The sequence below is a fragment of the Triturus cristatus genome, chromosome 8, assembly GCF_964204655.1.
Source record: "Triturus cristatus chromosome 8, aTriCri1.1, whole genome shotgun sequence".
In the NCBI taxonomy this organism is placed as follows: Eukaryota; Metazoa; Chordata; class Amphibia; order Caudata; family Salamandridae; genus Triturus; species Triturus cristatus.
Genome location: NC_140591.1, coordinates 322,596,614 through 322,610,433, shown reverse-complemented (window position 1 = coordinate 322,610,433; position 13,820 = coordinate 322,596,614). Strand labels below are relative to the sequence as shown.

Here is a 13,820-nt window from a genome sequence, read left to right as displayed (position 1 = left end):
GAAAAACGCGTTTTGGGACCCCCCTTTTTTCTCAGCCCCCGCTTGACGAATCCCCCCGAGACTTTCAGGGTAGGAGCGGAGCAGAGCGCCCCACCTATTTTGAAAATTTCGTGAGGATTCGTCAATCGGCGCCAAAGTTATTCCAAATAGAATGTTATTCCAAATAGAATGTTGCGGATTTCCTATGGAAACACGATCCTAACTATAACTATCTACTGGCGTACGGTACGCGCATGGTGAAAAACCTAAAAAAAAAATATTACGTAACTTAGCATTTAAAAAAACGTACAAATTCACTGAAAATACCATAGGTTTCACACACGTTATAGTTAGGAATTAGCATTTAAAAAACCTTGCAAATTCACTTAAAACACCATAGGTTTCACACACGTTATAGTTAGGAATTAGCATTTAAAAAACCTTGCAAATTCACTTAAAAAACCATAGGTTTCACACATGTTATAGTTAGCTGGACATTTCACTCGTGAAAAACCACTGAAATTCCCCCGTTACAGTTAGTGAAGGCAACTATAACTCACGCGACCGCAATCCTCTGCTGATGACGTCAGATATTACATCACTGATGACATATGTGTCTTTCTGAAAAAAAAATATTTGTAATATATGTATAGCTAAAAATTAATGGAAGAAGACATGGGTAAATAAGTGTCTAAATACAGTGATGTAATATCTGACGTCATCAGCAGAGGATTGCGGTCGCGTGAGTTATAGTTGCCTGCACTAACTATAACGGGGGAATTTCAATGGTTTTTCACGAGTGAAATGTCCAGCTAACTATAACATGTGTGAAACCTATGGTTTTTTAAGTGAATATATATATATCTATATCTATATCCCCCCCCAACACTTCAGCTGTCTTTTCTTGACTTTTTGTACTGTCTGTTTGGAATGCACGAATAATATTTTGATGACCTACCGGATTCATGGTACCGCTTTCTTCCCCTTCCACTGTTAAATAAAGGACTTGGGGATTTGTACGAGCTATATATACATATATGTACAACAAAGGTTAAAGTGACGTAGTTCGGTATGGCGAGATCTTCGCTTATATCCTTTTTAAAAATCAAAATTTCACTGAAAAAAAACTAAGGTTGAAGATGTTCTAGTTAGGTGTCAAAAAACACACAGCTAATGTTAAAAAAATAAAAAAAAATCACCAGTTAAAGTTTACTGAACTAACTCTAACTTGAGCCCTCCCCAGGTATTGCTTATGACCGCGCATATTACATCACTTATCATATGTTAAATTACATCATTGATGACATTACTGATGACAACGCCGCCCACACTTCATCTCCATAGTGCAGTGGAACCGATGCTTGAACCTTGACAATGGTAACTATGCGGAGTCCTGGGGAAGTACCACAATACTGGTGACACAGAATTTTGTTTTTACATTTTTGAGCCTTTGAGGGGATTGGTCCCTCTGGGTCCTCCAGCAGTACCAGAGGGTCAGGAGGTCCCTGCCCTGCCACCTTGTATCTTTTTTTTTTTAATACTTCAGGACACCAGAAGTACCCGAGTCTTGTCATGGTGGCCACAACTTTTTTCTCCAAGTTGTGGCCAGCCAATCAGATCTCAGGAGGAAAAGATACCTCAGTCAATAAGATGGCCTAAGGTGAAAGCCTTTTTTACTGGGAAAAGTTCATAAGAGTTGGTCAATTGGAGCCAAAAGTATTAGCGAAACAAAAAAACACTCTTTCTATGGAAACGCTGACCTAACTATACCTACATAGTGGTGACCACCACTATATCTATATTGGCAACTTTTGACAAATCTTTATCAAACTTTCCATGTGTATCTATCTATCTACAAACTGCATATCTGAGTGATTTACAAATTGCCTCTTAACTGTGGCTTAACCCATTTCATCTTGGTTCTTTTAAATAAAAAAAAAATCACTGTGTGAGAAGTGAGGCAGGGCCTTGGAGGGGAAGGTGCCTCGGGCTGAGAAGTACCTAAGGGGGACTTTGTCTACCCCCGCCCCCCAAGCCCTCTACTCCCAAAAAAAACCTTGCTGAGGCTGGTGCCAATATCCTTTGGTGTTTTTACACCCCTTAATGGACTTAAACAGTTCAAAGTCTCAAAAAACAAGCTGGAAATCCACTGTTCACAGTGGTTTGTAGCTCATTTTCACTGTCACTGAGTGATATTGACTGGGTTACTGTGTCAAGGGAGCCAATATCGTGTATCACACAGTGGCACAATGTGAGTAGGCAAGTCTGGTAATATGTTGTTAATTGCCATTTTGGAGGGAGTGGAGGTCCCCCATAGCTCATTCAAGGCTTTTCCTCCTCGGAGTCATGGCACAGTCTCACATTCAACCATGGAAATAAATACAATATTACACTCTGCAACCCTGCAAATTTACTATACATACAATATTATGTTAAAGGCAATTATGATGAAGTCAAAGTTGTTCTATTTTTCAAATGTAATAATACACTTTAATTTTTATTTTTAAACTTCACTTATAAAGATAATTGAAACTAATTGAAAACATAAGTGATAACCAAGGTTGTTACAAATTAAATAAAAATGTTTGTTTGGATGGGTGATTTTAATTTTAGAGTATTATTCCATAAATTATATATTGTACTTAATTTACAATTGATTACAAGGTTAATTTTGTGAGCTAATGTGTTGTATCTTTTTCTTTAAGTCGTCCTCAGTTGCAATTATTTGTTAACATTATTTCTCATTTTTATTTTTCATTAAAATAATTTACTAGTTTTTAAACCAAACTAGTAAACTTCAATAAATGTGCCTATATTTTCTTACACTGTGGTGGAGATCTCCACACATAAGTGAAAAGTTATTATTAGTAACTTTACACACATAAATGCAGTTGTAGAAGGCTTCACTCCTTCATTGGAGATAGTGGATACCTGAGAAATCTGTACCTCCACTCAGATATGCTGAACAATAATATTAAAGGTGGAGATTTACACCTAGGTGTAGGACTTGGACCTTTAAATGCAAATATACCTTTCTGAATGAGTCCAATAGAATTGAATGACCGCATACATGGACCACAAAAATAGGTTTGAATGCTGAAAGTTATTAACTGACTAAACATTACTGACATAAAAATCTTTGGACTACATCTTTTTATGGTCTTCCTTGTGTTACATGTTTATGGCAAGAGCTGCCTTCTGGTTTTGGAAGGACTCCCTCTTCAAATACTTCTGGGTCCAGTCACAGAGCAGACAGCTGCTGACAGATATTAGTATGATCTCTACCACCACATGGGCACCACTTCTACTGTGAGTCTCTAAGAGAAGCAACTGGCACACAGGATCATGCAATAGAACATGGCCGCATGAAGCCAGCTGCTGAAGAGGCTGAATAAGGATGTGTCTGGGAGGCAGAACTGTGATTCCTGAAATGGAGAGACTGATGTGTGGTTAGTGGCTGTTTACTGAAACTCTCTATACTGATGTGAGATAAACACCGATTTGGAAGGTGCAGACATTTGGAAGGGATGCGGTGCACTTCAGATTCTATTTTAACAGGGTTTGAGTGATTTATTGCCCCTTCATACTGATGTCTAACCACCACTGGACATTTGAGATTCTATTATTTTTTATAAACTCTTATTTTTTAATTTAATGTAGGGCAGACAGGACAGGTCATACATCTTGTTATATCAAGTATTGGAAGCACCTGGTAATTTATTGCCCCATCTAGCAGGACGTTTCCCAATTACACATCTCATTTATCATGTGGTTAAACTTTAGCAACATGAGCATGGTGCCACCATGGCTCTCAAGTATTCTTCTGTTTATGGGGTGCGTTTCCTCGCTCTTTACATTATTACTTTCATCTAAATACTTTTGTCCATTCCTCACAGCATTCTTCCATGCTCGACTGTACCTAGCCCTCCATGTCCTCTATTACCCCCTGGAGCATCATTTGAGATTCTGTACACAGTGACTGGGGTTTGGTGCAGTAGAAGGACTGAAAGGCAATTGCATTCGTCCTGGAGGATATACCCTGCAAGAGCTTGAAGTTAAACTGGTTGCATTGTATTGTTTTGATTGGACATCAGTACAAGACAATCTAATAATACTTCCCAGAGACAAAACTAACCATTGGATGGGAGTGATCTATAACACATTGGCCTCACACCCTAGTATACAAGACAAGTGTCGGAACAGCAGGAATCAAAACATCTTCAGTTTGAAGCAAAGGCTGGTTGATCTGATCCTTACAGCTGAAAAGTTCTACCAGTACTTTGAAGATGGAATGTGCCACTAGAAGCACAATGAGAAACTTGGTAGAATAGAGAGGTTTGGTCTTATTGGAAGAAGCTCCTCATATGAACCCAGGAGAAAATATACTGTTGTAAAGCCTTCTGGATATGCTTGTAAATGAAAATGCCTTCTAGATATTAATGATCAATGCATATTGATCATTACTATCAGTGTGTTAGTGTTGAAGGTTCAAGTTATGCACAACAGAACCACTTTCTGGTGAAGGAATATTTGGGAGCAGTGTAGAACAACCCGGTTATGATGGTGTTTGGCAAACACTCATCACAATGCAGTCATTGAAACAAGTATTTAGTGGGTGGGTTGCACATGTCAAAACCAGAGCAGTTGAATGCTCTGGTGGATAAAGTTGGTGGCCAGGGCTTGGATCAGGAATGGGCAAGTTTTGACCTCTAAAGTAGAGGGTCTGAAAAGCCTTGTTAGATGCCATGATATGCTCCTTTTGAAGAAATAATTCTCACTAATTTAAATGAAAACCTACATTGGATGCAATGTGCAGTGAAATAATATGCAATACTTCAAAAACAGAATTGGGTTTGAAGTAGCTAAGCCCAGATACATTTGAGGTGGGGTCGGTTCAAAGAGTATAATATTGCAAGAGATTCACCAGATGTGTATTCTCAAAGGGAGAAATCCAGAACTGTATAATACATTTGCGGGGGTTATGCAGACTAGTATGAACAATGCATTAACTGTCACTGACAGTTTGGAAGTATGAAAGCACTGGTGTCACTGCATAATTAATACCAAGAATGAGCTGACAATTTACAAATGAGCAGTTGGTAGACACGTGTGATCTAATATGTCACTGCATCAAAAGCTAGAAATTATGCATTATACATTTCTGTACCTTGTGTAGGAGGGCTCGAGGCAATTGGAAACATAATTGTAATACAGGCTCTTCCTGGGATAATGCTTTATTTGTTTGGCTTATAGGAAGAAAGCTTCAAATGTTTGTTTGGTTATTCCACTTGAGACGTGAAGAACTCAATCTAGGTGAATGGCCATTTCACAACTACAGTTCAGATGAGGGTACACATACCATTGCTGGAGACAAAAACTGAAATAGACAAAGATATTTGAATTAACTGCTTAGAAAATTTATCCCTAAAGGTGTTATGTCTGTATGTTAGAACTTATAATTACAGAAACACGTTTACATGCTTGAAAAGAACTGTCCAAACGATTTAAGTGGGGGCCAAGTTATGATGTCTTGGTCAACCATGAGGCTACCGGGAACATTTCAGAATGTCCTGTCTCATCAGAGATGGTTTTTGGAGCATTTTGCGAGTGCTAAACCAACAGGCAGACATGTCACTGCTGAGGCCCGTTGCTTTACCACTCTCACAATGTTCAGACGATTTTTAAATGGCTGCCTCTGAATGCACTGAAAACTGTGACCCAAGCACACTTTACCATTCAATTGAACTAAGGAAATGCCTTCTATGTTGGCATTTTGGCATGCCTCATCATTTGACTTCAAGTGGTCCAGCACACCGCAGCCAGGCTTTTTCTCCATCTGCCTCCTCGTACCACAGTCTACAGCGGCTGCCTGTCCATAAGCTTTCCCTCTGAAAGCTGCTTACTCAAAGCACTTCACAAACTTGGTCTTTCCTGCCTTAGCAGTCGCACACACCTCTGTGTTTCTTCCAGTCCACTTGGCTCTGCATCTCACTTACTTGCATCATTGAATCTGGCTTGTAGTAAGCCTTGTCACTTTAGTCATTCCACTGGATCGGCTGACTGCTCTAACTCGCTTAGTTTCAGGTAATACCTTTGTTCCGCGCCAGGATGTGCATGTTACAAATAACATAACATAGCATAATATGTTGCATATCCCTTAACCACAAATTACGTCTGGCTCACACTTTACATTTATTCTACTACCATTTCTAATCTCCTCTAGTTACGTATTAAGATAGCACAACCAGGAGTGTTACTTTGTGGAAAGACTAGGTTCTTTTGTACGGGTCATCCAAAAAACTATTCATGTAGGTTAACTATTGTCACATCTAACACTGGCACACAGGTGCTTCGAATCGTTTCATAGAGTATCTTTAGTAAGTTTGCATTGAGGAACAAGGTAAAACAAACATGATCTACACATGTCTGCTAGTCTGCCTGTATTTGATATGTAAAGGAGTTTGTTTCAGCAGTGCAACTTTTTGTTAAATTTGGAGACCAGACTCCTCGACGGAGGCAGTGATGCTCTTCCCATACCCATGAAAAAGGGAAACACATTTTAGATCCTGATACAGGAGCTGAGTAACAAGGCACCACAACCACCCCGAAATCAGAGCTCAGAAAGAACTCTTCATGAAACCTCTTCCAGACAAGGAATCCAACAAAAATCTTGCTGCCCATAACGGCAGCACAAATCCTGGTAAAAAAAATGCTTTAAGGAGGGCGATGAAGTTTAATAAAAATAGGAAAATGATGCCTTCTCTGATCAAAGCCTCTTTAGATGTTGCCTAGAAGGAAATGACATCATAGGAAAATAAGTTGACACCATATTGGATTGCGAAACAAATTAGTTGTTGCAGTGTTGTCATCTGCAAAGAACAGCTTTTCCGTTGGAACTCCTACAACATTTGTGGCTCTTCTGCTGCAGTGGCAGTCTGATTGGGATTTTTATTCCACTGCTTTTAATATCTAGTAAGAAAAACACCTGTGTGACTTGTGAACCCTAACACTGACATCCCTACCCTTTGGCTCATTTATAGAACTATGAATCCTTTCTGGACATTTGACAACACAGAAGAAATACTGCTCACTCTTCCATAAAAGAAGAAAGTAAAAATGAAGTTTCAATCGAAAATGTATTCAAGAAACATCAATTACAAAACAGACGTACAGAGAGGCATAATTCTGCAGGCCGCAAGTTGGCCTGCCAGCCATGCTTTGGACAAGCCTTCTTTAGAAAGTGCTCAAAGTGTCTGAGTTTGAAAATCAATAAAGGTAGAGTGTGCCAGAGAAGTCTTTACATTGATCACTGTTTCTGCAGACGCCTCTTCTTGGATGAGAATCTATTTTTCAATGTCATTTATTTGTAGGCTATTGGACTGACTTCCAGAGTTGCCAGGCATACTGTCCATCTTTATTGAGTTCAGCCAGCTCTCTTTATTCTAGATGCAAACTTCACACATGCAGGCTAACAGTAACGGGAGTTTGGCACTGGGTTCCTAAATGTGTTTTATGCTTGTATATTTAGTGCATAGATTCATTCTTCTGGTAAACCAGGGCGAATACCTACACTCTTTCCTGCTTGCATAGAGCAGGGGCTGGTGGTCCACTTTTCCTCTGCTAGATTGCTGCTAGCAAGAAAGACTGAATGGTAGGCCTTAACCCGGCTGAAAGGGAGGAAGCTAAATGCTTATCAGGTCCAGCCGTGCTCTTTGCTTTTCATAACTGAAGGAAGTCTACCAACTTAACTCTAATCGTAGAGTGTGTAGGTTATTTTAAAAACAAAATTCTGTTGAACTTTATAAGACAATAAAATACAAAAAGGCAGTGCAGCATAATCACTGGGCCATTAGGGACCTTATATCATTTGATCAGCCCATGAGGTATATGTAAAGCAGAAATCAATAAAGCATTAGTTCATCGAGAATAACGCTATGATAAACTTATTGATCACATGCATGAGCAGTTCAGAGTCCCCCCAAGGATTAATCCCCAATCCCTCGAAATGATCCCCATGAGGATGAAATGACCCATTTGCATGGGCAACCTCTACCCAGGTATATTGGTTTTTTTCTGCCAGCATGCACCAGTCCATGACGGTTTCCCAATCTGCCACTGCTGGTGTATCTCGTGCACCCTACATGCCTGCTATGTTTCTTTTGGCCATGGCTAGATCTAGTGATAAGTTAGAGCCTATTGTACCTGGACTGGGGGAGTTTGTAGGTTATTGATCTAGCCCAAGGAGAGATTTGATTTACTAATTCTAGGGAGTTTTGCTTGCATGGAGCTCATACAGATTGGCTTGAAGTATGTAGCAATTGGCTTTGAATCTGTTCCTCAAGTAATTTTGGTATTTTGACCATACCTTGGTAGGAACCAAATCTCATGTTATCTCAGGCCATGGTGATAATTAATTCTACTTGGCTTTTTCTGTATTGGGCATGGTTATATTGGCTTTGAGCATGTTTACACTGGCTCTGATTCCCATCCTCCACTCCACGTTAGTTGTGATTTCTGTGATGTTAACTCGGCCCTTGGGAATAGTTGATTCATACATTTGAGACAGCTTTCTCTTTTGTGGGCACTTTCGAATTGAATTCAGGCATGTTTAAATGGGCTTTTATTCCCATCCTTCAATTTGCCTAAATTGTTGTGACTGCGCCTTGGTGTGATCCTCCTCTTGAGTTACTTCAGTCCTTGTGGAAATAAGTGATTCATTAATTCCAGTCCACTTTCCTTCTCACCTTGTTTAAATCAGCTGTGTGCATTTGAAATGGTCTTTGGATCCCATCCTTAAACCTGCTTCAGTTGTGAACGAACATTGGTGAGATTCACCTCTAGGGTTATCGCAGCACTTTGGAATATTGAATTAATTCATTCAACACAGTATTTCTTATACTGGCCACATTTAAATTAGGGTTGGACTTGTTTAAATAAGCTTTGAGTCTCTTCAGCCTCCTTGAATATGTGTGACAGTTTCGGCTCTATCCGAAAACACCCTAAGGCATGGTAGATACAACCAGATGCACAGATATCTCTTCTTCCCCTTCTTTTCAACCCACAGATTTGCTTGACTACACATTCTCAGCACACTGATGTGCAGCTTCTATCATACAAAAACAATACAGTGCTACAACACTTGTCACCACGGCCACAATGCATTTACACATTCCTCTATCCATATACTAGAACTGTATAAATGTAAACTTCTTGTCCTATGGTGTTCCAGCGCCTCTATTCTATAGTGCACAAATTTTAACACCCAAACACATCTAATTTTATGGGGGTCAAGGAGCGGGAAAGGGCGCAATCTTGGCATCATATATTTAGCCAATAACAAGAAAAGTCTTGAGACACTACTCACAGTTCTGTTAATTGATTAAATATCATTACAGAAAACAAAGGATTTGTTAATCTTGCAAAGGAATTGGCATTATCGTATCATAAACAAAAAGATTATAAGTAGCTAGCTAGCCCTATCAAGCAGACTGACATAAGGTCTGTTCCATTCAAAGTCCAAGCAAAGTATCTGGCTGTTTCCCTAAATGCACATCTTTCATAATGTTTTGGACGAAGAAAGGACACAATTTTCATAGCATGACATTCCATAAGTGTGCTGCACTGAAATGTTACTTGCACAGCACCAATCACATTATCATTTTAAAATAACAAGTACTTCCATTGACTAACGGTGCACTCAATTTGTTATTAATGCAAAACACAAGAGAAAAAACAATGAACCGCTTTTACACATAAATAGCATTGACATGTTAGCAAAGGCTCAGCTAAGTGGCCATGCAATGTAACAACATTAGACCATCCTTTCCCGGGGAAGCTAGTAAAACATTATTTTGTTGCAGCAGAATTAAAATTGTGTCAATCAGAAATGAAACAATGTGCAGGGTGTGTGCACAAGCTTAATGCGGCTTAGTTATGTCAACTCAAAGCCTACCTAAATTAGGTACCATATATTTAATATAAAAATCAGTTTCCACACAGCTATAGGATAGAGTATAGATTGTAGGCCCAGCAATACACCCACAATAATAGTACAACTATTCATCTATTCATCATTTTTACTTTGTTCTACTTTTTGTATTACTTTTACATTTTAATGTTTATTGCATATGTTAACCAACAATAATAAACAATTTGCAAACTTTAGTAATGCTTCATAATAATTGAATCATCTTTATTTTTATAAATGGGTTGTACCATTCTACTGCTATCTGGCATCTTCAAACGTTTGTCCTCTGATTTGTGGATATTGCGTGTGATTGCTTGACTCAAACTTCAGAAACTGATGTTTAATAAAGCCTTTTCTGTACTATTCACAGTGAGCCGCAGGCAATGTGCTACATCGAAACATCTAACCTTGATGGAGAAACAAATCTTAAAATTCGACAGGTAAAAACATGCTTTCCTTTGCTTTTTCAATATGCAGCATAATTTCTAATTGACCCAAAGTTAGAAATGTTTTCATCATGTAATTATTGGATGCTTCTGATAAGACATGACCGATACTGCTGAAATTCTGTAATTGGTCATAAATCAAGTAGTACATATTTATATAAATATGTTTGAGGGTTTCTAGTGAATGTAATAAATTCTCTAGAAATATGATAATGCAGTTTTGTCAACCAATATTTAGAATCATGCGGATGATCAAAGAGTAAGGCCTTGCAAGCACAGCAATGGTTGAATCTGTCCTTGTAGACACGCAAAATAGTACTGCTATCCAATTGAGGATATACAGGGCCCTATTTTCCATGCAGATGAATTCAGCAGAAGTGAACGTCACCAAAGCAAATCGTAAGAAGTGCCTTTATATATTTTTATAAAGATATATTAATTCATGCCTCTTAGGCTTTACTGGCTAGCCATACAATGTATTATTTCAAAATGTTCATATTGGTTTATGTTTTAATGATATTTTTCAGTCTCATACAGTATGTATATTACTATTTATATTGCGTGCACCTGTCTAGGTGACAAAAGGGACATGATGCAAGATTATGTGTATCAAGTGGGTTTCACACATTTGAATTGCACAAACAAGTTATATTTACAACAACCTATATTCATGTACTTAGATTTTTATGACAGGAAAATTAAGTGATTTGGTCAGTATCACACATGTTTTGGGAAGGTGAGAAGGCCACGATTTGACACCGGGTTAAAAAACCACCATCTTACTAGGCTGCATCTCCCCCTCTGCTGGCATTTGTTTTTACTGCTATAGCATAATCGAAATGAGATGTACCGCTCTGTCTGAAAATGCACCTTTTGCCCTATAAGTTCACACTTCGTTTAAGCCACCTGTATAAATAAATCTCAGGTGAATGGAGACTGCTATTCATTGGACATGTTTTGTCTGGGTTTTTTGAAGTATTCAGAGTCTCAAAAGGTTTTAAGTTTTTACCTTATTCAAGAAAATCCAGTTTTGTATCTTTCATCTATAAAAAGTACATTTGGTGAGTCTAAAGTCGGGGTCTCTAATGACTCCCAGTTTATATGTGATGCTTTCTTTTCCAGAAAATCATTATGCTTCATTCTGAAGCGCACCAATTGTCTCCATTTCCACTATGGTTTGTACTATAATCTCATCTGCCTCATTTTGATACTACAACTCACTATAAAAAGGAAATTGAAGACATTTCATGGAAAAATATTTCCCAGGAAATTAGGAACTTAAAATATAATTCCACTGTTTTCCTAACACAATACATTAGGGTCTTGGCAATGCAGAGACTACATACATGTAGGGTTAATAAATGTTGGTGTTTTACAGGAATGTATGTGAATATCAAATGTACATCAATTATTAAACTTTAAAGTAACGCCTCTGTATGCACGTAAATATTGTGAGTTGTAAACCTCACCAATATACCTCACATTCTGACATTTACAATTTTCTTTGTAAATTAGGCCCCTAAGATTGTTAACAATAACTTACTCTTTCCCAGGTAAATAAAGGGTGGAAGAAGCTAACATATATCTGAGTTTGTTTCAGAGTTCAAAGATTCCTCTCTTACATTCATCTGTTTGTTTGACTTCTACAGGGTTTGCCAGTTACGTCTACTTTGCAGTCCACTGAAGATTTGATTAAACTGACTGGGAGGATTGAATGTGAAGGACCAAACCGTCACCTATATGATTTTACTGGAAACCTAATCTTAGAAATGAACAGGCATGGATGTTTTTTAAAATGCATGTATATACAAACTAAACAATAGATTCAACCAGGTGGTGTCATTTATTAATGGTAACCAGGGAACATCTTATTCTGTGTAGACGTGGCCAGTGCTCGCAAATATTTACTGCCTGCCTTCTTTTATTGATGACTTATTTATATGGTTAGAAGAAAACATCTTTCAAGCCAAAACCTGCTTCCTCAACCTTTTAATCCTTGGTGACTTTAAAGTGTTTTCATATCTAAGTCTGACTCCTTATGTCTCTCTCTCTTGCCAGCTATAAACCATCTAGGCTGTGCTCAACATGTATAGAACCATACCCAGAAAGCAGAACACCAATTGTGCCTTATGTTCTCCACTTCTGACCGTGTAAATTTCCAAACTTCCTAAGGAATTATTTGGTTCAACCATTTTTAAAACTCTTATCTACATATTACCACTTGCCTAAATCTACATTGCCAAAGCAGCCAAAATGCCTGCATTATGAGATAGTGGTCGAACAGTAATATCTGCACATTAGTGGCATTGCTCTCTGTAGTCTACTTAACCTTTCCTCCACTAGAAAAAGTCCAACCCCTCTGAAATGATCAAACAGTTTTATAATTGTATCATCTCAACTGTAGATCAAAACTTCCCACTTAAAGCTAAAAAAAACGGACCCCTAGACATCCAAATGATTCTCTCTGGCATTATAAGTAAAAAAAAACACTGTTAAGCAATTTGTAAAGATACTGGTGAAAACCCTGCTATGCTTAAATAAATCGAGTTATTGCCAACAAATCCTAAAATATTGTTATCTCATCAGACAAGCAAAGCTAATGTTCAGTTAAAATAAAGATTCTTTTTGAAAGTAGATCTTCAAAGAATGTTTTCAAACAACTTCTATCCCCTACTGCCCCCACTCCACCTCATCAGCTATAATTAATAAGATGCCATCTTCATAGGACCTGGCTAATTGTTTATTCACAGAAAAAAATTGGATAATCAGAGAAGATTTTGACATCAGCATAGACCGAACTAACTCAGTTGTTCCAATGTTGGGGCCTAGATCCCTGTATTTGTTCCTGCAAACCTCTCCTTCCTCCTGAATCATTTAAGTCCATTAAGATATTTGACTCAATCCCAACAGAGGAATGCATCATTCTTCTGCAAAATTGTAGACCTTACAGGTCACTCGTTGATCAGCTTCTATTTGGAAAGAAAATCAGTGCTAAATATCTTCTTGTCTGACAGAAATAATAAATATATCCTTCTCAAAGAGCTTTTTTCCTGCTCAATTCAAGCATGCTATTGTAGAACTTCCTTGTTGTACTGCATTGAGTTAAAACATTTCAGACCCCTATCTCTTTTTTTACGTTTTATCTCAAAGCTAATCGTAAAAGTAGTTACCATTCAACTACAAAAGTTTTCAGAAAACAAGGACCTCTTAGGAGATTTTCAAGCAGGCTTTAGTCCTCACAGAGGCATGGAATTAGTGGTAACTTTGGTTATCGATGACCTACGAACTATCCAACTTTAGTTATCGATGATCTACGAACAATGGCTGACAAAGACATTGATGGAGCACTGATTTTGACCACGGTGTACTTTTGGAGTGGCTCACCACTTTTGCAATAAGGTGTGGGAGGGGAGCTCAGTACTTGCCTG

General features: G+C 38.2%; 1 protein-coding gene across 3 annotated transcripts in view; it reads left to right on the top strand.

Annotated features, from left to right (window-relative positions):
- Positions 1 to 13,820, top strand: part of ATP8A2 (ATPase phospholipid transporting 8A2) — a 2,139,258-nt gene that overhangs the window by 667,662 nt on the left and 1,457,776 nt on the right. For all 3 annotated transcript variants that reach the window (XR_014967690.1, XM_085621612.1, XM_085621613.1), the window contains exons 8-9: positions 10,317 to 10,386; positions 12,042 to 12,169. Coding sequence is in view for 2 of the 3 variants with exons in the window: in XM_085621612.1 (XP_085477738.1) it covers positions 10,317 to 10,386; positions 12,042 to 12,169 (198 nt within the window). In the remaining variant the exon portion in view is untranslated. The remainder of the gene's footprint in view (positions 1 to 10,316; positions 10,387 to 12,041; positions 12,170 to 13,820) is intronic.